The sequence below is a fragment of the Lygodium microphyllum genome, chromosome 5 (assembly GCF_053477565.2).
Source record: "Lygodium microphyllum isolate KBCC chromosome 5, Lygodium_microphyllum_v1.1.10, whole genome shotgun sequence".
In the NCBI taxonomy this organism is placed as follows: Eukaryota; Viridiplantae; Streptophyta; class Polypodiopsida; order Schizaeales; family Lygodiaceae; genus Lygodium; species Lygodium microphyllum.
In genome coordinates this window covers 32128428-32152019 of record NC_141139.1, presented here as the reverse complement: position 1 = coordinate 32152019, position 23592 = coordinate 32128428, and the positions used below count along the sequence as shown (strand labels likewise).

At 40.1% G+C, this 23592-nt stretch overlaps 3 protein-coding genes across 7 annotated transcripts; all 3 read left to right on the top strand.

Moving 5' to 3' along the window:
- Positions 1–2071: 2071 nt before the first annotated feature.
- Positions 2072–6821, top strand: LOC148035664 (putative TPR repeat-containing protein At2g32450). Of its 5 annotated transcripts, none has more exons than XM_087677669.1 (3): positions 2075–4668; positions 4924–5006; positions 5140–5385. In XM_087677669.1, the coding sequence occupies exons 1-2, from the start codon at positions 2328–2330 to the stop codon at positions 4956–4958; spliced, it is 2376 nt and encodes a 791-aa protein (XP_087533795.1). In that variant the 5' UTR covers positions 2075–2327; the 3' UTR covers positions 4959–5006; positions 5140–5385. The 5 variants fall into 5 exon arrangements, with proteins under 5 accessions (XP_087533791.1, XP_087533795.1, XP_087533794.1 ...); XM_087677668.1 differs by having other exon boundaries at positions 5118–5385; XM_087677667.1 differs by having other exon boundaries at positions 5112–5385.
- Positions 6822–10685: 3864 nt separating this feature from the next.
- On the top strand, positions 10686–19844 carry LOC148035663 (uncharacterized). Its single transcript, XM_087678828.1, has 4 exons — positions 10686–11073; positions 11184–11247; positions 19164–19472; positions 19574–19844. Exons 1-4 carry the CDS (start codon positions 10686–10688, stop codon positions 19842–19844), a joined length of 1032 nt encoding a protein of 343 aa, XP_087534954.1.
- Positions 19845–19869: 25 nt separating this feature from the next.
- Positions 19870–20620, top strand: LOC148035662 (uncharacterized). Its single transcript, XM_087678827.1, has 3 exons — positions 19870–19907; positions 19984–20167; positions 20246–20620. The coding sequence occupies exons 1-3, from the start codon at positions 19870–19872 to the stop codon at positions 20618–20620; spliced, it is 597 nt and encodes a 198-aa protein (XP_087534953.1).
- Positions 20621–23592: the final 2972 nt, after the last annotated feature.

The following is a 23592-nucleotide window of genomic DNA, read 5'->3' as shown; positions in this document are numbered from 1 at the left end:
CGAAAAAATGTTTGCAACTTTAACAAAACACCATATTAGAGAATTTGAAAATTTCCCAAGTTCTAATTTCAAATAAGTAATAAATATTTGACCATGGGGCAAAATCTTGATCCATATTTGAAAGTGGGATTTAGGAAGGTAGCTTATAAATCATTTCGAGTAAACTCCATCTTTAAGTAAGACAACAAGATTTGACCATGTGGTTAAATAATAAAGGTATTGGGAGTTCCCAAAGTGTATGGAAATTCCCAAATTCCCTAATATAGTGTTACAAGACAAATTGGAGCAATGAAGAAGATTTGAAAGCCATAATTAACCTTAAAAACTCAAAGATCCACCTAATTAGAAGTAGTACAGCCCTTTAGGGCCCGAATATGAAAGCATGTATAAATCTAAACCATGAATCCAACCCTAAGGGTCTTTGCATTTGTGATAGCAAACCTTTACTACCTTGACCATACCTCCCAATAACAATAACTCCATGTGCTCTAAATTAAAAAACAAATGGCACATCAATTGGTTAAAGTCTTTTACAAAAATGTATTCTCAAAAAACATGATGAACACTTTGATATCCATTAGAACAAGTGTTACATCAACTTTTTCAAGCATGTGAAATGACTCTTTATTTTTTGGACTTGTTGATTAGTCTCGAATCGTTTTCTGGTATAAATAACATTTGACTCAACCTCCAATAATATGTCTTGCTATAGAAAACTCTAGATTGTATCCACCTGAACATTATTAAAAACTTTGTTAGTTCTACAAATTTAGGCGTTCCATGGATAGAGGCTTCTCATCCAATTCCCAAATGAGGAGTCATGTTTACATTAAAGGAGAAAAGTGCCCCCCTTAAGTATAATGCCTCATCCCCCAATACTGTTGAGGAAAGGGTGTGGACTTTGTAGCTTCATGTCAACTAGTGGTGGGTGAAAAGCAGGAATTAGGGAAATGTCACACCTTGACTCTTGACTAGACTTTCAAAGTAAAGTTAACCATATTTTAGTAAGTAAAGAGGCAAAATTACATGCCACACCATCTTCATTTTACTTGTAAGACTTCCATAAAGTCAAGCTAGATGTGACACATCCCTTAGTTCAGAGAGCATAATTATGATGTCACTTTTCTTCTCCTCTTTGCTTATTGTTTGCCACATATTATTGGGAGTTTTCTGAACCTCATCGTCGATTTTCAACTTTTCAATGTGTTGATTCTTTGAGAGACATGTGATGGAAGTGTAATCGAAAGGGTGTTTTTGCAAAATTTTCTTTTGACGTAATTCCAATGAGGGTTTTAAGCAAGTTCAATAAATATTTTTTGTCAAACCATTCATAGATCCCATTGTTTCACACAAAGAAGGAATTTGAAACTTAATCAAATTTTTCTTCAAGTTTTTGAAAACTTAGCACTAAACCTAAATATTTTTGGGATGGCTTTTTCCATTCTCACACAAATCTAAGAAGGTTTTTATGAAACTTGAGCGGGCTGCTCTAGGATGAAGCAAATCCGTAGTTTTTGAAAAACTGGCTTTAGGTACCACAATATTGAACCCCTTACCCTACAACAATAATGAAAAAACAAGGCCTATGGGGTACTGTTCATTGAGAACATTTTTGATAGTAGATATAAAACCTTTAATTCAACATTTGGGAGGACTTTTGGAATCAAATTACACTTATTTTTGTTTTTAAAACTAAAGTTTTTGTAAAGTTCAAAGCTTTAAACATTCTCTTTAAAAGTAAAAGAGTTCTTTGAAATTTTTGCAATCCATTTTAAATTAGGCTTTTTTTTTTGTGAACAATAGGGGAAATCTTTAATTAGATCAACATTGATGACAAAATGTTTTAATTAGCCACTGGGGTCGTAGCCTAGTGGGTTGTGGGTCGAGTATTGTGAGTGCATGAGTTCAAACCCTGGATGGATTCCGCGATTTTATTAACTTTTCACATTAAAACAAAACCCCTCGATTATGCTTCTCCGGCAGCACAAATTATAATTACACGTCTAAAATGTTTTAATTAGGCCAATGCCTTATTATTACAACAACAATGGCAAAACTAGACCCATGGGCCATGGGCCCTCCAAGAGAGACACTCTGAGCTGGATACAGCCTCATATCAATCATCACCATCAGATAGGGAACATCATCTCCATGGCAGCATTGACAGGGTCTGCTTTTGCCTGCTGCCATCGCTATGTGACAAACCCTGCCTGCAAGATCCCTCGGTTGTCGTCATCATCATCGTTCCTCCTCCTGCCCCTCCCATCCTTCCACCTACAGCAGCAGAAGCAGACGCAGACGCAGACGCTGCTCCAGCCTTGGCCTCCATGGCCGACCCAGACGCCATCCGCCTCGCCAAGGTGCGCAAGATCTTCCGCCACTTCGACCAGAACCAGGATGGCCGCCTCAGCAGACAGGAGATGGGGGCGCTCGTTGTCGCCGTCAACCCTCGCGTCAAGTTCTCTGCGGAGCAGATCGGTGCTATCCTGGATGAGGTCTTCCGTACCTACAGCGAATTCATCATAGATGATGCCGGCCTCAGCTTTGAGGGCCTGCTGCGCACATATGACGATGGTGCGGGGGACATCAACCGCGACTTTGAAGCCCTGCGCCTGGAGCTTGACGGCAACGACGGAGAGGATTCGACAAGCAAGAAGACTGTGCCATCTTCCATTGTCGATGAGAGAGCCGACTCCGTCGCGTTTGCACAGAGAAGGCAAAATGCACCTGCCTGGGCCATCTCATCCAGTCGCGGCATCATGTATGAACACACCTGGCGCCTTGTGGAGGATCTACAGATTATAATCAAAAGGCTTGAAGCCAAAATGGCCAAGCTCAAAGAAGGTAGAAAGGATTTGAGCAGCAGTGATACTTCATCTGAGGCTGCATGGTCGAGGGATTTAAGCATGGATGGTGATCGAGGTGGGGGGAGAGCATGGGAAGAGCTTGGCCCTGATTATGTGAGTTTTCAGAAGGCGCTGACAGAAATTACACAGAAAGCTGATGATGACTCTAGGACGCCAGAGGAGAAGTTTGATGCTCAGATGGCAATCGGTAGAACCTTGTTCGATCATATGTTGTACAAGGAGGCTCTTAGTAGCTTGAAAAAGGCATGTGGCTTGAAGCCTACTGATCCCAGGCCGCATTTCCACACTGGCAACACGTTGTACTCTTTAGGTAGGTGTTCTGAGGCAAGGGATTCTTATGCCTCAGCTTTAAAAGCAGCAGAGGCTGGTGAAACTGAGTGGGGCTACCTTCTTCCACAGATCCATGTAAACCTGGGCATTACACTTGAGGGAGATGGGATGCTCTTTAGTGCAAGCGAGCACTACAAGGAAGCAGCCGTGCGAGAGCCAAAACATTATCGGGCTTTGAAACTTCTAGGGAGTGCTCTGTATGGTGTTGGGGAATACAGGGCTGCAGAGAAGGCTCTTTCTGAGGCTATCTACTTAAAGGATGACTTTGCAGATGCACATTGTGACCTTGGATCTACTTTACATGCTATGAAGCAGGACGAGCGTGCGATCCACGAGTTTCAGAAGGCCTTGGATTTGAAGCCTGATCACATGGATGCACTTTACAATCTGGGTGGTCTGTTTAGGGATGCAGGAAGATTTCAGAGGGCTGCAGAGATGTATTCTAAGGTGTTGGCCTTGCAACCTGGGCATTGGCGAGCACAGATAAATAAGGCTGTTGCCTTGTTGGGTGCTGGAGAAACGGATGAGGCCCGGAAGGCTTTCAAGGAGGCATTCAAGATGACCAACAGGGTGGAACTGTATGATGCCATCACGCATCTGAAGCTCACGGAGAAGAAGCCAAAAGGACTAAGTGCTGTCCTGAGGAAAGCCAATGAGGATAGTGACTCAGTAGGGAGTAATCTTTCAGTTGCTTCTGAGGACAATGTCTTGGTAGTGGATGCATCCTGTTTCAGGCCGGTTGATGAAAAGACAACCCCACGCCAATGGCTTTCGTCTGCTTTGGATATCAGACGGTTTCAGCGGCACACGCGATTGAATAGATTCGATGTTGCTAATGTAAAGAAGCTGTTATCTGAAGGACAGCTGTCCTTGGTAACATCTGCTGATGACAATACCCAAAAGTCTATCACCAAAGAGGAGCTGGAGAAAGTACTGCATCAATTGTTAAACTTCCTGAAGCCTGATACATTTCAAGGTGCAATGAAGGCTATCAATGAGAGAATTCTAAGTGTCTTGGATAATAATGGAACAGGACGAGTTAATATTGGCACTTTTTTTGCCATAATTGCACCTGTCTGCTCAGGATCTTTAGAAAACAGAAAGCGTATGGCCTATGATGCTCTTGTTTGGCAGTTCTCCAATGGAAATATGGCACAATTGACCAAAAATTATGCATCTTTCTTCATGCGGTTATTGCGGTCCATCTATCTGCCTGCACAAGGGATAAGCGGGATGATGGAGCTTCATGGTGATGATGATCAGACAAGCATATCTTATCCAGAATTTGTAGATATCTTCGATGAACCTGACTGGGGTTTTGGGATCATGAAAGTCGTAGTTAAGCTGGAGGCAATTGATCGAGTACGGCATAGTAGTCAGATATGTTCAATATGCTCTTATCCAATCACTGGACCGTGGTTCAAGGAGGTTGCTGGGAACTTCAATTTGTGCTCTTTGTGCTACAGTGAAGGTAAGGTACCTCTTTCTTTCAAAAAAGAAGAATATTGCTTCAAGGAGTATAACAGTGAAGCAGAGGTTGTTAAAGATAAATTACGGCTTTTTAGTCCAAGGTCTTGATATGGTCAGGTTTTCAAGTTGTAAATCATTGGCTTGATCCAGTGGATTGTTTAGATGAAGGTAGCTCATAAAGTTAGTGGTTCTGTACATTTGTGCTCTTTGTATGATGAAATGATGATGGCAAAGTTTGTTTTGCTGTGTATGTCAGTTTGCATTTGGAAGAAGTCTTATGCAATTGACTGATTTTGGTGTCATTGCGAAGGTACACTTAACCGTTCAAGCAAATATAAGGTTTGTGCACATTGATTGTTGTGTCTTCAATTTAATAGAGGTAAAGAACTCTAGTTCAGTAGGTCTTGTTAGCATTAATTTGTTGAAATTGCTTGTTTATCAAAGCCATAGGTGACATGATTTGTAATTGAAGGATGAACGAATTGAATAAGGACTGCCCCAGCTAGTTGAAGTTTTGAGAATTGTGCAAAGACATTTCTCTTTTGGACTGTGGGCCTTTGCTTGAGATTGTGGTACATTATGAAGTGTTCATACTCAAGATCCATGGCAATCCTAACATCTCTTTGACAACTTGCTAAATCAATTATTAATTGTGTGTATGCTATGAAAGTGTGACTTGGTCAGTCATGAATATGAAATTTCTTTGAATTGTACTAAATTTTCTAGCAATCCCATTTTGAAACTAAATTTAGCATAGCAAATTCAGTTATATTGTTATTGTCAAAACAAAGCTTTGATTGCTTGAAAAATTGTGCATCTCTCTCTCTCTCTCTCTCTCTCTCTCTCTCTCTCTCTCTCTCTCTCTCTCGCATATAACGATCATGCAAGGTAGAAGAGCCACACACACACACACACACACAATAATTACTTGTTAGAGCCATGGTCATGAAGGGAGGCAACATGTGAATAGGTACAATTGATCCAACTTGGATTGATACCCCATGCACATGAGTTACGAATACTTGTGTGCATGGGCACTTTTCCTCCTTTAGTAAATATGTTGTTAGCTTGTTTGTTACTAGTGGGTAAGAGCTTGTTGTGTAGAAGAAATGGGACTTTGAAGCTTGTTCAATACATGTGGTGTCTTACTATTTGGTCCTCCCATCTTCTATTTGTGTGAGGGAGGTATGAAAACTACCTTGACCTGCCCATGGGGTTACTCTATTCTTGCGCCACCACTCTAGTGTTGAGTTGTGCTACCACTCTAGCCTTTCACCAGCTTGTCTAGTGTTGCTCTTGCTCTCCAAGCATTGCTCCTAGCTTGTTGGACCTTCGTTCTCTAGCTTGCAACCCCTTTTGAGTATGCTTTTAATCTATAGAAACTAAGGTGTTAATTAATCCATTGACCTTTGGGTATTATATTCAAACATGATTTCACACACTTTTTTTTTTTTGGTAATATCCAGTGCAGTATATTTATGTGCTCACAAATTTACAAGCTGGGGACCCTCGGAAAAGGGGGCTATCCCAAACTATCAGAAACATAAAAAGAAAAGCTCTATGCAGGAAGCGTCCATGTCACACTCATAGCTGGCATCATATAGAGATTGCCACAGTGAGGCTTGGAAGGATTCATATTGCTGGTGGTTTTGGCGACCCAAGTATGCCAAATTATGATCACTCCAGATTGTCCAAAGAGCCCAATATCTCACCCAAAAAAGAAAGAGTGAGTATTGAGACAAAGAACGCATAAATCTGATAAAGAGCTAGAAATGTTTCCCAAAGCTATGACTCGGGAAATGAAGCTGAAGCGAATTTGAAATTCTCATGAGGAGGATCTTGGAACAAGGACAATGCCAAAATAAATGAGGGACAGTCTCTGAGGGAGCCAAACATCTCAGACATGTGGATGATGCAATGTGACATTTAGCAAGTGTGACCCCCACTAATAGTGTGCCTGTCAAACATCTCTAAAGAAAAAGCCTTTGTTTCAGTGGCAGTTTACACTTCCAGAGCATCCTAGGATTCTTCCACCACCATGCAAGAGACTTCATTAAGTGCCACACACACACACACACACACACACACACACACACACACACACACACACACACGTGCACGTGTATGTACATGGGCGCACATAATTGTAAGATACCTTCAACATGTTTTCAAGGTGACTTGCATCTTCTAAGCCACTTTCTTGTGGGTGTCCAATTGATTGTAAATTATAATAGCATTGTAGATTGCGCTCTGTTTCATACATCTTGATGTGTCCTTGTGGATCCACTTATTTGAGCTTGACTTAACCAACTTGCGACAATTTATCATTCTTTTTTGGCTTGGCAAATTTGGATTGAGTATTATGTATTAGAATACCTTGCTAGATGCATCATTGTTTTCATATTGGTATTTGAATAGTCTCAATGTATAGTCTTTTTATGAAGAGCATTTCGGCCTCTATAACCTTGTTTTAATATAGTTTCAATCCATCTCTTCTTCATTTGCAAGGGACATACTCTATCAGCTCATGTATAATCTCAATCTTTAACATTTGTGCATAAAACATATATCACATTTTTGAAATTAATCCAAAATCAATTGCTAAACTTTGTGCTTTGTGAAATTTTGTAATGAAGGTCCTAGACTGCCATAAAATCTAACTATGGAACAATGGAAAATGAAGAAATCACTACATTAACCTATGGTGAAAACATGAATACAAGAAAGGATTCTTGGAACACACCCCAAGCTGGTGCTATGGAAACTCACCTCCATGTAGGTGAAGGACAAGAAAACTAATGTGACTACCAAGAAAACTTACATGAATAACATGTCCAAATGGCAAAAAGCCCCTAACTTTGGCTAGGGCTGCCTATTTATAGCAAACCCTAAGCCCTAGACCTCTAGTTCTATCTCAAAGGCATTTAGCCTGCTGTCATTGTTTTCCATTGGCCTAATTTGCTTCATTACAAACCCTCCCTGCCTCAATTAGCTTTGTCCTCAAAGCTATAAATGGGAAGTTGTTACAATGGATATGTCATGAATGTCCGAAAGCACAATTTGAAGAAGATTCCATGGTCCAAGAAGTTGATGACTGCCTGCATGTTGCTCATGTTGTCCATAGAAGGGCAATGATAGAAAAAGAGTCATAACTTCTTAAATATAGCTCCAAATCCAACAAATGAGGTGTCATTTTGAAGAATACGCCTAGAAGCATCATATCCAATTATCAAATGATGACTTTGATGATGTCAGACCATTTATTTTCATGACAGTAATTTAATACAGCAAGCTGTATTAAACAATGAGCTCATGCTTCTTCAACTGTTTTTTTTTTTTCCATAAACCATGTCAAAAATCAATGAAGACAAGCTGTCAATCAAATTTGCAGGTCAAGGGATGTCAAATCATTATCCAATCATCCATAATAACCTCCGGGATCATATGGAAATTCTCCAAAATAATGGTCACAACCTCTCGGGTCATATGGAAATCCATCCAAAATTTCATAATCATCAAGATAAATCCCTAGATCATAAGGAAATGACACATCAAAGTCATATGTCATATCAGCCCCATAACCAAAATCATACTCAGTCGAAATGCCATCATAAGGTAGTCGCAGTCCATGATCATCTATGGGCTGATGATGATCAAGGATAGGCTGATACATGTCTTCATCATTACCCCATGATAACTCATCATCATGCACATATACATTGTCGTTCATATCTGCAACAAACTCTTCTTGTGCACTATCTTCATTTGAATCTGCATACTCTTGCTCTTCATCTTCAGCTGCATCATCTTGCTCTTCAACTTGGTCATTTGAATCATCTTCTTCTTCTTGATCTTCCAAGTATGCTTGCTCTTTACAAATTTCTGCATGCATTGCATTAAGAGACATTTCCCTAAGCTTTCCCACTACATTTTCAACTTTATTATCAACATCTTTATCCTCTTCTTGCTGTCCATGACAAACTTGCACTTCCACTTGAGATACATTTACATTAGAATCCTCCAATACAAGGGCTGTAGCAAAGTGACTATTCCTGCAGTAACTTTCATGATTAGGAGACCATTGACCCTCACATTTATAGCATATGAGTTGTCTTTTCATTTCCATCAGCTCTTGATGAGGTATAAGCTTTCTTCGGGTGCCAAAAGGAATAGGCCATTCTAAGATAACTGAAATTCTAACATGCTGTGCCCTGCATACATTTGGATGACCAATAACATTCTTCTCTCCACATTTGTAGCATAGACCTCGAGAAGTGAGATCATCCAACATACGGCTTGATAAGTAGGTACCATGAACATTGTTGAAGGAGAAAGGACGGGTTAGTACTTCTTCTTCCTCATGATAATCCATGACATAAGCTGGCTGTCCTTGGTACCCTGCATAGTGTGTGCCATAGGCATTATTTGCACCCATATCATGCTCATATGCATAAGATTGATGCTGCCCACCATTCATGCATAATGCACAAGCTTCATACTGCCCATATGGATCATTATATGCATGATTATCCACCCTTCCATCAAAATATCCATGTCTGTCTCCCATTTTATACATGCAGTCTGAGTATACAACAGTGGAAAATCCTCAATAACTTGAGCTCCAATTGTCCAAATTGAGTGCTTTATGGCTTTATTTGAAGCTTATACAATACTCTTTCAAATGAGCTATCAAGCTGTGCAAATGGATAAGTATAGACAATTCTAGAAATGCTTTTTGTTGTCAGCCAGACACACTCTATAAAGAGTGAATGCCTTGTTTCAAGTGTCTTTTGTACTTCTCATCAAAATTTGAGCAAATATCCAACACCAAAACACTCAAAGGAGTAGGGAAGAGCTGTAGGGTATTGAAATAGATGAAAATAACCTCTGCAATTCCAAAACTGAAGCAAATCTTGCTTAAGAATACCCAAGAAATGGTCAATATGAATCCAAGTCAAGATTCACTGAAAGAGATTCTCTTTTGCCCATAGGAAAGCCAATGAACATGTATGCCCTATTCATACCCCTACATACATCAAAATACTAACTCTTCCAGTAGGGCTGAAGTAGATTGTATTGTACATTCATTGCATACTCATCCCTGCATTCCATTTGTCCAAGGGAGAATACATCTTGCTGCCATTCTTCATTACCATGTTGCATCCATAACATTGAACCATTTGTCCATAGATGTTCATTGATCAATTTCCATTGATCAAACAACCAAATACTTGAGCATCATACCCTTGAGAATGCTCCATCGGTCTATGCTGTCCAAGTTCTTCAACCTTCAAGAAATGGTCATGGATATTTTGATGTGGGCAGCAGTGAATTACAAACTCCTTTTGAATGCAAGGCTTTTCCCTGATATGAAGTTGACTAGCATGCATGCCATATTCTCAAGCAGTACACCAAAGCAAAATACATTTGTCCATGAAATCTGCTGCATAAATCACACTTCTGTTGTTGGTTATATATATGAGGAACCTTTAGGAAGCATCAAAGGCCAAAAGCCCCATTATCAAGACGAGGAAATCTGAGAATATCAGCCCGCCTCTTCCTCACGACTTTGTTGGCCTGAAACACAGAATTCCAAGCTGCAGCCTTCATACAATGGAGCAATAGACCTGAGTTTGACAGTTGCAAGTGTGGGCTACACCAACTCAATAGGGCACAACTAATATTCCATGTACCGAGCCTGCAAATGATAGCTTGCAGCTAACAAGATAGCTAGAAGGAAGTGAAATGGGAGGACTAGATGCTTCATATTGAATCTTTTGGGCCTGGATTCAAAGGCCAATGCATGGATGAAGGTGAAGTCTTTGTTTCCCCTATTGAAAATGAACGGTAGAGACAATTTGCTGCTGGCCGCTTCTGTCAGCTCCTTCATTAATCATCTTCCGTAGAAGGCTACTTGCAGCAAGGAGAGGCGAAGGCTCCACACAAAGAACACAGATAAACCTTCATCCAGATATCATTCTGATGGCTCTTTTTCGAAGACTCTCTCTTCTTCCTTTGATGAAGGCGTACCATGCTCGTTCATTCGCTACGAGGGTTGCCGTCGTCCCTTTTAGGGGAAATGACATTCAAGATGCCGTCGACAACCAGATTGTGGACCTTGACGACACTCTGGATAGTGTTCCTGATGAAGATCTCGACGAAGTCGATCTCCGAGCGCCGCCTTACAGAGTCTTTTCCAATGTGGACAGGTGTGACTGGGTAGCCACGCAGGATGATTCCTCTGTCAGGTTCCGGATGGACATGCCCGGGCTGTGCAAGGAAGACGTGCGTGTGTACCTAGACGACAAGAAGCTTGTCATACGGCCAAGCTCTTTCAATGCCATTGGTTTCAATGTGGAAACTGTGGAATATAAGAACATTAGCTTCACGATCTGGGACGTTGGAGGTCAGGACAAGATAAGACCAATTCAGGCTGTTGACCTTCTTGACAAATGTTGGATCTATGCTCATATCTGTGCTCATTTCATGCCTAGCCAAAGCTTATATTGACTGCAGATTTTTGTGGAGGAAGAGAAGATCAGATCAACGTAAACAACACAAGCTCGTGGAGGAGGAGAAGGTCAGAACAGCGTAAACAACACAAGCACAGACTCATGTACCTCCAGACGAAAGTTTCCTTGATCAAGGCATATATCTACTCTTTAGGAAGCTTAATACATGAAGAATCAAGCTGTGGTGTCTCATTAGGTAGTAGAAACCATTGAGAGAAGATAGAAGCAGTAGAAGCCATGGAGAAAAGCTTGAGAAGAGGAGAGAGAAAGACTGAGTCTAGAAGCAAACCCTTCCCTCTCAAAAGTAACCTTGGTTTAAGTGTCCTTCAGCCATGTCTGACCCTCTTTTGATCCATATGTTTTCAAAATGAGGTAAAATTTGATGACGACCTGTCAAAGTAGTTATGAACCTCCATCTTGCCTCCATATCTCTGTGAAGAAGCACTAAAATAACCACAGTTTGAAGTAGTACAACCAGTCTAGTCACTGTCAAGGAGAAACCAAACCATGTAACTGTGTCTTCAAGTCCAGTTACACAGAAATGATGCCTGTAACTAGATCTTCCATGAAAATGACCTCCCCAGCAAGATCATAATCATGAAAATGATGGAATTAAAGCCTACCTTGGATCAAAGCAAGGCTCTGATACCATTGTAATGAAGGTCCTAGACTACCATAAAATCTAACTATGGAACAATGGAAAATGAAGAAATCACTACATTAACCTATGGTGAAAACATGAATACAAGAAAGGATTCTTGGAACACACCCCAAGCTAGTGCCATGGAAACTCACCTCCATGTAGGCGAAGGACAAGAAAACTAATGTGACTACCAAGAAAACTTACATGAATAACATGTCCAAATGGCAAAAGGCCCCTAACTTTGGCTAGGGCTGCCTATTTATAGCAAACCCTAAGCCCTAGACCTCTAGTTTTATCACAAAGGCATTTAGCCTGCTGTCATTGTTTTCCATTGGCCTAATTTGCTTCATTACAAATTTCTATAATTTACAAACCCCAATGTGAATCAATCTATTATCTACAAAATGCTAATCTTTGAGTGATTGCTAGATCTAAAATCTATAACTAATGTCCTACATTGATCTTTGACTTACAATTGCTAATCTTTATGCAACAATATCTTTTCTCATTTCTATAAGAGATCCTAAATCAATTCTTACCAAAGTTAAGAAACTAGTCGACATAATGAGCACTAATTTATATCTTCTTGGAATCATGACTCAGTATTTTACTTATAATGGATTACACCAACTCTTGCCTTGCTTTTAGTGTGTTCATTGCATTTTGGGCCCCACAAGTATTGCCTAGTAATTCATGTATTCCTTACGCTTCAAGTTTGTGGGTAGACATGCATCATCCATTTATCAGGTAGATTTGTATCCCACCACATTCATTTCCCCTCCAATGGGAATCCCTTCTTCCTGACCACCTTTCAATACACACCACGGTTTCGTGGAATCATTGTGTAGTCAAGACAATACCTTTGATCTTAATGAGTTAGAGGACGAAATATTGTTGGTATCCTAACCTATTTCATGTTCTTCCAATTGTAATGTTCGCCATATCATTAGGGCCAAAAACACTTAAAAAATGACACTTGTAAGAAAGTGATTAAATTGCTAATTAGTTGAGGTTTAGGAAGAATAAAACCTCTAAATTTGGTTGTCCAGATGTGATTAATGAGAGAATATTTGGTTCATTGAAGAGGTCGGCCATTAATTGCCCTCATCTTTTAATCCAGGTCAGGGGTCACGTTTTCGGCCGTTTATTGTCTTGGAACTTGAGAGATTTTGTATTTTCGAGATTTTCGTACGAACTTCGCATTTGTTTGCTCCCGTATTTTCTTTCTATACACTATTCTCTTTTACCATTCCTTTTGTTGCACTTGCTTTCTACCACTGTGAGATTCTTGCTCGGTTCATTTGCTAGAATGTCTAGCAATACTACTTCAAATAACACAGGCGCAAGCACACGTAAATACAAGCTATCTATTCAGCTAGATCCGACTTACACATCTTGGAGAAGTATACATCATCGAGTATTGATAGATGAGATTGAAGCCAACAGGTTGCGAACACAAGGAATGAAGCATATAGATTTGTGGGTGGATGGAAATATCTATCCCAGGGATCCTTCTACAGGTAAACCACCTCCTTTTTTGAATGTCCATGACTATATAAGATATGCTGGAGAAGGTTACAATGGAATGCTTGGCTACTGTATGAGGTTATACTCTGCATCTTACACATATATAGCTCAAGTGCACGAAATGAAAAAAGCACTAGAAACTACACAAACAAATATTTTAGAGTTGACAAGTCAGATTGATATTTTGAAAAATGTTAACAATTCATTGCAGGATAAGCTAACACGCTTGAGAGAAACTCCAGTAGGATTGAGAGAGAGGAAGAGATCATTAAAAAATATAACCAGCTTGTGTGAGAGAGCAAAGAAAAGGAGACTAAATCTTACAAAGAAATATGTCTCTAACATACTAGGCATAAATATCCGAGAGAATGAGGAAAGAATCAAACTTTTGAAGGAAACCATGAATAAGAAAGACATTTTGAGGATTCTTAAGTCACCAGAAAATGTGGATTTGAGAGGTCCAACTCTGAGAGAGTTAGTGAAGGATTTAAAAGGCACAGTGAAAGCAAATGAAATCGTAGAGACATGTGATACTGTGGGTATAAGTTGAAAAGGTTATCGTGCTATCTCTCGATTATGGTTTAAAAATCTTAAACGCAATAGGGTAACTATATTTGGATTGCCCCAAGCCCTTGCAGTTTCGACTGCAAGAATTTCCATGAATCGCAAGATTCCACATGTTTTTGGAGATTACATTCACATCGAAAGGTCTATGTCCTATGAAAAACAAAAAAAACAGGCAATTTTTTATTACAATGAGTTTAACAATATATGGGTTGATCTAAAAAAGGTGCAAATTGCAATGGTTCACATGTATAAAATCACAGTAGAAGAAAGTTATGGTGTTCTAAAGTTTGCCTTGAAGTTGGATGAAGCACAGATTCAAAAGGGACAGAAGATGGAAAGAATTAGCATTTGCCTCATGAACATGCCATTGGACCATGGCAATGGCGAGGGCAAAGCTCCATTGTATAAGATCCAATCCGAGATGGAGATTTGGTGGATTGGTGCAGCCCAGGTACCAATTGAAAATCATCAAACGTTGAAATGGTTGTTCAACCATACAGGTATTCCAAATATCATTAAGTCTCAAAGTGAAGGCGAAATATTGGTAGTTGATGGGGTTGGTAAATTTAATGTGGAATGGCATATGAGTGCTGATTTGAAAACTATCAAATGTATGCTTGGAATATGTAATGGTGCAAATGCAAAATATCCTTGCATTTATTGCATGGAAAGTATTGGATCCAAAGATTGGAGTAGTTTGCGACCAGTAAGAAGAGCCCCAAATAGAGACTCTATAGATTTGAGTAAATTTAAAAACATAGAAGACATCTGGAATCCCATTCTATCCATCTCTCTTAAGAATGTTCATATTTGTACTTTGCATGCAGAGATTAGAATAATCGATAAGCTTCTCAGGTTGCATCTTGACTACGCATATTCCATTAAGCCATTATCTTTATCAGATGAGTATATTGATAAATGCGAGGCATTGCTATCGAAAATGGGATTTCATGGGGGCCAAGTTCACTTGAGAAAGGATCCAATACTTTCAGGAAAAACAAGAGATATCTTGGCCGATGTCTCTATGGGAGGCTCAAAAGCTAGACGATTCTTAGGAAACCATTCAGGAAGGCAGGTGAATGCGGCTTGGGAGTGTTGGAGAGAGCTATGTGAGATCACAACAAATGTTGCAAGCACGTCGAGGCTTGCGTTTCTTAGAATGGAGGTCTGGATACACCTTGATGTTTTTCTGAAACTCCTCAGGTAACATAAGACAACATATACATATGCGGAAGAGTTCAAAAGATCAATCACAAAGCTTGTTCAGGTGATAAAAGAGGCATGGGGAGAAAAAGATATCACTTTTTATCTGGTAAAGTAATAATTATTTAATATGGGCTTATTTTGATAGGTTTTTTAATTGGTATAAAATTTGTGTTACTTTGTATTGCAGCATATTCTTCATATTCATGGACCTTTCTTTGTGGAGGAGCATGGCCCCTTAGCAACTTATAGCAACCAAGGCATGGAAAAATCCCACTATCAAGCACGCACAAGTTATTTTCGAAGAACAAGGCATGGGGGAGGAGTTACAAAAAGCAATGCTTTGGAGGAGCTATTCAACTGGTTTTTTCGACGACAACTTCAAAGAATGCAAATAAAAGACGGCAATGACACATGAGCAATCGCACTTTTATATATAAGAAAGAATATATACAAAGCTAGTTTTCCAAAACTCTCACATTCTCTTCCTCCTCAGGAATCTTTCCTCTATATCGTAGAAATTTTTTTCTCTTGTAGCCAGCTATAGATTTTACATCAGTTCGGTCTGCAGCTAAGGCGTAGGATGAAAACGCCAAAAAGTATCCTGCTCTAGAAGCAGAGTAACCTGGACCGTAGCCAAAAATCCTAATTGCTGCAGTCTTTTCCAAAAACATTACTTTGTGGGCATTATATTGTAATCCTGAGAAACCTAGAAGCCTTGTAATAGCTTTAATACAAAGTATCGGCCATGCTGCATCCTCTGAGAAACTACTATGAAGTACAAAAAAGGAATCAGGGTCAATCCTAGCCAAGTAGTGGCCGAGTGCAATGTCTTTGGTGGTGTTACTAGCAGCTCTCGATCCTTTGCCACGCCCCAAGAAGTTATCTGTATCAGCAATCTCCAACTGCAAATAAAACCCATACTGAATGAGCATTAAATGTAAACCTACCAATGTGTAAAAGCAAAATTCAAAATTATCTTACCACTTGATTTTCATCGTACTCCAATTTAAATGGATTCCATAAATTAATTGATGATGCTGTCTCATTGGTGTTAGTCAATTCTTTAACATATTCAGACTCCTCTCTTCCAAAATTGGAAATCCCGAGTTCGCTTTGAATGCGATCGAAGTCCTCATCAGTAATACTCAACTCTTTCTCAGCTTCTTTGGCCTTTTCAAAACAAAGAGAGAGGGCCTCACCAGCATCAATAAACTTATCATCTAGAGTTTCTTTATCAAGTTTCAGAATCTCTTCCTTTGATTCATTTTCTGTGTCAATTATCCCATTTGCAGCATCAGAAGCCTCTGCAATAATTGCAAGACAATAATCTTCCCTGAGATTAAAAAGTTTTTGAATATCTGACAGTAAAATGTACTCCTTGTCCTTGAAAGGTATACATGGTAGGGAAGGAACAATATGGTGAGAACTCTCATCAGGTTGAGGGTTTGTATCTCCTTGGCTCTCCTCAATGATAGTCTCAGCTTTGAAGTGAGCAACATCCAAATTCTCAGCAATAGAAGCCTCAAAATCTGTATCTACAACCTCCTCTGTTTCCTTTTCATCTACCAGATCATCTAACATGCAAAAGCTGGCAGACTTTGCTCCTTCCAACTGTTGCTCCTCAGCTTTCACAGGGTATTTGACAAGGGTGAAAACAATAAAAGCAGTAGATTTTCTCATCATCTTGCAGTTTTTGGAATGAGTGCAGCAAAATATGTCTCTTGAATAAAACCTCTCCAGAGAGTGGGCCCTGCACTTTTTAGTAAATACTGACTTTTCATTTCCTGTTGACCCAATGGGAACATGGACATATTCAATTATGCCAACTTCAACAGAAGGACCTACAAGATTTTCAAACTCCAAAAAGTCCTCCACAATATATTTTTCACAAGATTTCAGAACTTTGTCAAGTTCCCAATCAGGATTAAACACATTTTTCACAACTCCATAGAATGAGAGATCCATTCCATTCTGAAGCATAAAATCAAGTAGCCTCTCTGATGGGGTGATATCAATGAGCTCTGATACTCCTTGACCTCTCACTACCGACGTTCGCTTCCCTGGAGATGTACTTGGCCTTCTCACACTGGTGGCAGAGGATGGAGAGGAAAAAGAATGCACAGGCTCATCACATGTTGATGCCCTTGAGCCTTGAGCCTTTTGAAAGCCTTCTTCTTTTACCAGTTCCTGGAGAAACCTTGGATCCTAGGAATTCTATGGGTTCAGACATGTTTACAACTTCTGTCGATACGGCGCGATAAGAGAGAAACGATTCAGACGGATAGGCCCCCTTGCGTCGTATCGGTGATTCCAGTAAGAAGCTCGAAAGCCACAATGATGGTCACACGAGCTTGGGCAGAATGAGCTTGAAATGAGAGCTGAAAGAAGACTCTGCAGAACCTCCAAAATGACGCGAAGAGAGGAAAGCGAAGAAGGCAAACAGTCGCCCTCGCGCCGTATTAGCAATACAAACAGAGCTCCCGAAAAACCGAAAAAAAACGTACGGAGAAGGAACACACCCTTATGTAGGCGCGGAATTATGCCACCTAGCAGTATCCGTTGGTTTCCGACACGTGGCAGTAGCCGTTGGCCAACACGTGGCCGATAACCACGTGGCAAACAAGTGGACCGGTCGTTACTTGACACGTAGCATACGGACCATAAATGCAGATACGTGGCACAATCAGCGTCGGACACGTGTTCGACACGTATCATGATTGACGTGGGTATATAAGTGGTAATTTTTCCTACGTGTACACTTTTCATTTCTCGAGCTCTTCCCGCCTTGCTTGCCGATATGGTGCGATACAAGACTTGCGTCTTCTCCGTTTCTTAACTCGCGTTGTATCGGTGGTCTTTCGGCTCAGTCCTATATTCGCTAGTAAAAAAGAGGTGTGCCGATACGGAGCGAGGGCGTCCGAACGTTGTTCTCGTTTGCTCCATATCGCGCCGTATCAGCAGTTTGTCGCACCAATACGGAGCAGGTCTATTAACATTCCGCTTTTGTCATTGCCAATACGAAGCGAGGGCGTCCATACGCTGTGTTTGTTTGCTCCATATCGGGCCGTATCAACATTTCGGTCTCACCCTTGTGTCATTGCCAATACGGAGCGAGGGCGTCCATACGCAGTCTTGGTTTCCTCCATATCGCGTCGTATCGGCATTCTGGTCTCCAATACGGAGCGAGGGCGCTGTTCCATTCTGCTCGTTTTGTTCATATCGCGCCGTATCGGAATTGCTCATCTCGTCCCTTTTCGCGCCAATTAGCCTGTTTGATTTACTATTTCGGTTATTGTCCTTCTGGTTGTTATTTTTGCTTTTCTGGATGGCAAGGACAAAGCAAACTGCAAGAAGAGTGTATCTGGATGGGAAGGACAGTGGGGGTAAAAGAAAGTTAAAATTTGATGAAACTGAGGAGGAGCCCTCTTCCAAGTTTACTGAAGCTGGTCCATCATAGGCCCCAGAGCATTTTACAACAGAAATCCCCCCTACACCAGGTGTTGGCCTTACATCTTCTATAAATGTTTCTTCTCCTGAAGTTGAGGAAGCAAAGGGTGATTCTTACCCTGTGAAAGACTCATTCCCTACAATGGCACCTGAGGCTACATCTGCTGAAGCCACTGAACCTCCCAAGCCACAAAAGAGAAAGAGGAAGTCCAGGTTCTTCTATATGCAGAGATGTTTCAGTGAGATAAGGAAAGCCCAGAGAGCTACACAGCATGTCATTCCAAAAGCTGCTTTTATAAGGGTCGTTAAAGAGATCTCTGATAGATTGTCTCAAGTGGCAACTGTCTCTGGTCTAAATAAGAAGTGGCAACTCTCAGCCATTCTTGCCCTGCAAGAGGCCGCAGAAGATTTTGTTATTGATTTCATGAACGACGCTTACATTGCTACCGCCCATGCTCATAGGATCACCCTTATGAATAAAGATTTCAGCATCATCAGCAGAGTCAGGTATAGGTTTGACAAAGTGCTGAGGCCCTTGCATTCCAATGATCAAAAAGCCTTTGAAATCCTTAACATTCTCCCAAAATTGTCCAGGAAAGAGAAAAAGCTAAATGTTGAGGATGTTACTCACCTTTACCCTACAAGGGGTGCCACCCAGCAGGAGGCTTTCTTGAGTGAAAAAAATCAGGAGGTGCTTGAAACTGAAGACGATGTTTACAAGAGGAAAGCCGCATCACTTGCTCCCGTCAACAGCGAGAGGATGGGCAAAGTGTATGGGCAGATTCTTGTGAATGTTTCTGCGGAACCTGAGGAGGAATATCTTAGTATATCTCCCGAGGACAAGCCCATGTTGGAAAAAAGGGATGTCCAACTATCTGACTCCGTGGTTTTTTGTTGCATAAGGTAAGGTTTATATATATATATTTTTGCGTAAGTTAAGTCTTTTAGGTTCAAGTATATTTTGGATGAAATTTGTATTAAATAGCTTTTGCTATTGTCTGCAGGGCATTGGTCTCCTCGCTCACTCTCGATATCCGAAGAACCATATACATTGTTGATCCACTTCTCTCTGTGGAACTTTTTGCAAAATCTGGTTCTAATATTTCACCATTTTTTCGTAGCTTCGATAGTGTGACAAATTACCACATCTTTTTTCCTTATGTAGAAATGTATTTTTCTTTTTCTGTAGAGGAAAATTTATATTCATTTGCTTTCACCCTTCTACTCACCTCTTTTATGAATTTGCAGAGGGCATTGGAGTCTCATCTACATTAATTGTCTTTCAAGGGAAATTATCTTTATGAATTCTCTCAGCGGTGTTCATGGTCAAGCACGAATGTATGTTGAAAGAAAATTACTTACTTTGATTTTATTTATAAAGAATATTTTGAACTTACAAAGTTTCCTTTTGCAGTGCTGGTAGACTCGTTTCTACATTTTTGGATACAACATACGAGGATCTTGCTGATCCTCAAAGGCCTTATACTTTTCTTCTACAAGAAGTTCCATTGCAAAGCGATGCGCATTCTTGTGGATGGAGAGTTATCTCAAACATTTGCAGAACAGTGGATTCAAAGTTGTTACAAATAGGAGTGAATGTAAGTTAATTTCATTTGATGTTTGTGCAACCCTTATCATGATTTCTTTTCACTAACTTATAACATTTATTTTTACAGTGTAGAGACTATCCCGAATCATATGTTTGGTGGATAAGGGAGAGATGCATCGAGCTGATTCTGGACAAGGCAATCACACCGTATGATCCTGACTCCCCTCTTCCTCCCAAAACTTCAATGGCCAAGGGCACAAGCAAGGAAAAGGTCAAGGGAAAGGGTAAGGACAATGGCAATGGTAAAGGCAAGGGCAAAGGCAATGGGACCACTGCTGCAGAGTCTAAGAAAAAAGGAATGGCAATGCTCTCTCCTCTTAAATTTGATCCATCCCCTCTTAAGCCCCAAGAAAAGAGACTACCTGTAAAGGTGAAATTTTTTCAACAATCAAAGAAAGGCCCTGTGAGAAAAAATATCTTTGAAGAAATCGATAAAGAATGAAAATAGCAAACATAAGCATACACGAGCCTTATTATTTTGGCTTTGTACATTTTTATGCAATTTTTGTACCTCATTGTGTAATGAAAATTTTCACTTGTAAATCGAATGTAATGTACATTTTATTTATACACATTCGAAAGACAACTTGCTTCCTTATGAGTTCCCATTAAAAAATATCTTAAGAACAGTCTATTAATATAAATTCCTGCCAAGTTTTCATTCTCAAGGCTCAAAACTCACAATTGTGGGAGACAAACAACTCGTACAAAAGAAAGAGCGCTCGGCTCTTTTACCAATTGTTACACCATTCACTTTGAACTTATATCTAGGGGATGTATTGTCTAGCAATTCCAAGGTATCCCTCACATCTTTCAGACTCCAATTGGAAGTAACATTCACCTTCTTTACTTCTTCATGCGGCAAAATGTGCACCGCAAGTTTATATGGTGTGTAATCTGTATCGGAATCCAAGGGAACCCAAATACCCAATCTTAGTTTGTATCTCCTGTAATCAAAGCCCAAAGCAAGAGTTTGGCGAAGGATACTGTAAGCCAAAGCCAAGGATTGAGGGCATGCACTGCACCTCAAGATATCACCCTTATGATCGCACTCTCTAGATTTCCAATGCGTCCCTATAGTGTTGTCCAAATCCTCTTCCGAAAAGTTTCTACTTAGCCAGGATACCTTCGTTCTTTGTAAATTTGTTGTTTTGAAGCAAGCCACGAAGATATGGAGGGGTATAAACCATGATAAACGTATTCTTCTTGAGATCCTTCCAGCTGTCATGGACTTTTTAATATCCTGAGATATTTTGAATTTGAAACTCTGCACCGTTACCTTGTCAGGAATCTCCCAGTTTAGAGATGAAAGACTTGGCAATGGCAAATCTTCGATATTCCCATACCTATCCGCTTTAGAGGGAACCACATACTGTGCATAATATATAAAAACCTTGCATTCACTATAAAAAGACACAGTTTGATCGGCATAAATAATGTCTGCCAATACCTTATGAATGGCATGGAAAGTCCCACTTAGGCTTTCCACAGGTTGCCATTCAATACTTGTTGACGGAAAGATATCTACAATGACGAACCGTTTGTTAGAACTTGCATAAATGGAAAAGAATTATATACGTTATTCAACTTATAACTTACAATGTGTTTGTTGGGGAACACGTTCGTTTGGAGGCAAGTGCATATCCTTGGCCATGTAAACATGTTGCACCTTAACAAACCAGCCTTCGGGCATAATTTTGAAGGCAATGATACGCCCCTTCCAGTGATGTTTTATATCTTCTCGTTTTCTTCTTTTCACCTTATGAGAGCCCTTGCAAGAAGGCAGCATGGTAACCCAATCGTTTACAGCAAAGGTTTTGGGCTCAAAATTTCCATCTACTCCCTAGCTATAGACTGTGCAAGAGTGTATTAAACGAGAAGGGCGCCTGGAGGAAGCCATGAAAAGAAAGAAAGCGCAGAGAAAGAAGCTCAAAGAGGGGTGAATGAACTAAAAAGTAGCGCCAAGAACCCAAATGAGTATGTATTGGGCGCCAAAAACAATATTGAAAGATCTCCCGACTTTCAAAAAACTCATTATTAATTTCATCACATCTCTGTCACGTATTTTGTCAGATTTGTAAGTAAATAACGTCTTTGGGACTCCAAAACATGTCAGACTTTAGGGGTTTTGGCTAAAAAAGAAGAGAGAATCACGAAATGGACTCCACTATCTCTAAAAAAGAGGAGACAAGAATACCATATTCTTGCACACGTGGCGAACTCTCTTTGGCCCTTTCCTTAATCCCGTGATTAACAAAAGTGCATTTTTTGAAGCGTTTTTGGCCCTAATGGCCAACACTCAATGTGCCCAGTTCATTTCAATCTTCCACTATGTCAATCCCACAACCGTCAATTAATGTCACAAGTCCCTCAACCCTGTTCTAATGTCCCAAACCCTCAAGCTTCTTCAAATGCATATGCCAACAACTCATCACTTGCAAGCTCTATCATTGGACAATCCTCATCACAAAGATTTGCCTAGCCTTGTAGAAAGCCTCTCTAGCACAACCCCAAGTGGTGGAAGGGCCAACCACATGAAAAAAGAAGAATGAGATTTACTATTCTTTCAAAATCTCCACTCTTCTTGACTATTATTAGAATAAATGGATTTCCTTAGATCAAGGAAATTTGAAGGTTGATTATTGGGTTGAAATTGCCAAAGATGTGAATGAAGAGTGAGTGTTGAAGTAAGTGGAGCAACTCAAAGAAGGCATACATGAAAGAATGCACCTAGGAGGCCATGTTGGGTGCAACCACTCCAAGGTTGATGGTCTTCAGGGTGGTTTTAGGGGATATGATTTTACTCGTATAGACATTGTATTTCTATATGAGAAGGATTCCAATGTGCTAGTAGCTAAAACTCAAGATCCAAGACAACCCATGGAGGCAATTGAGGAGGACACATAGGCTAATGGAATGGTATCCATTGTAGAGAGGGGTACACTCAAGTCTGATGAGAACAAGATTGAAGAAAGCAATGTAGGCCCATCTATTGGGAGAGCAATTTGATGCCAATGCAATAAAAAACAAATAAAGCATATCAATGGACAATGTTGATGCATCACTCAAGTGAGGCATGAGCTACTAGGCACATGCACTGAGGGAAGCATTAGGGGAGATTTGGACTCAAATTTTGGGCCTTGTAAGAAATTCCACCTCAGCATAGAGAGATGCAATTCAAAAATCAATAAAAATGTCTAAAAAGTAAAAAAATATAAGAATTTTTTTAAAATTACACAAATTGGACTATAGCCTTTAAGTTGTCAATTAGCCTTAACTAAGAGTTTAGAGGTTAGTTCTTGGAATTAGGTGTCTAGTGCTCAAAACTTGACGGACCGTATCTAAATCAATTGGAATTAATGACAGTTTCTTTTTATCAAAAGATAAGCAAAAAGGCTACATGAAGCCCTAAGT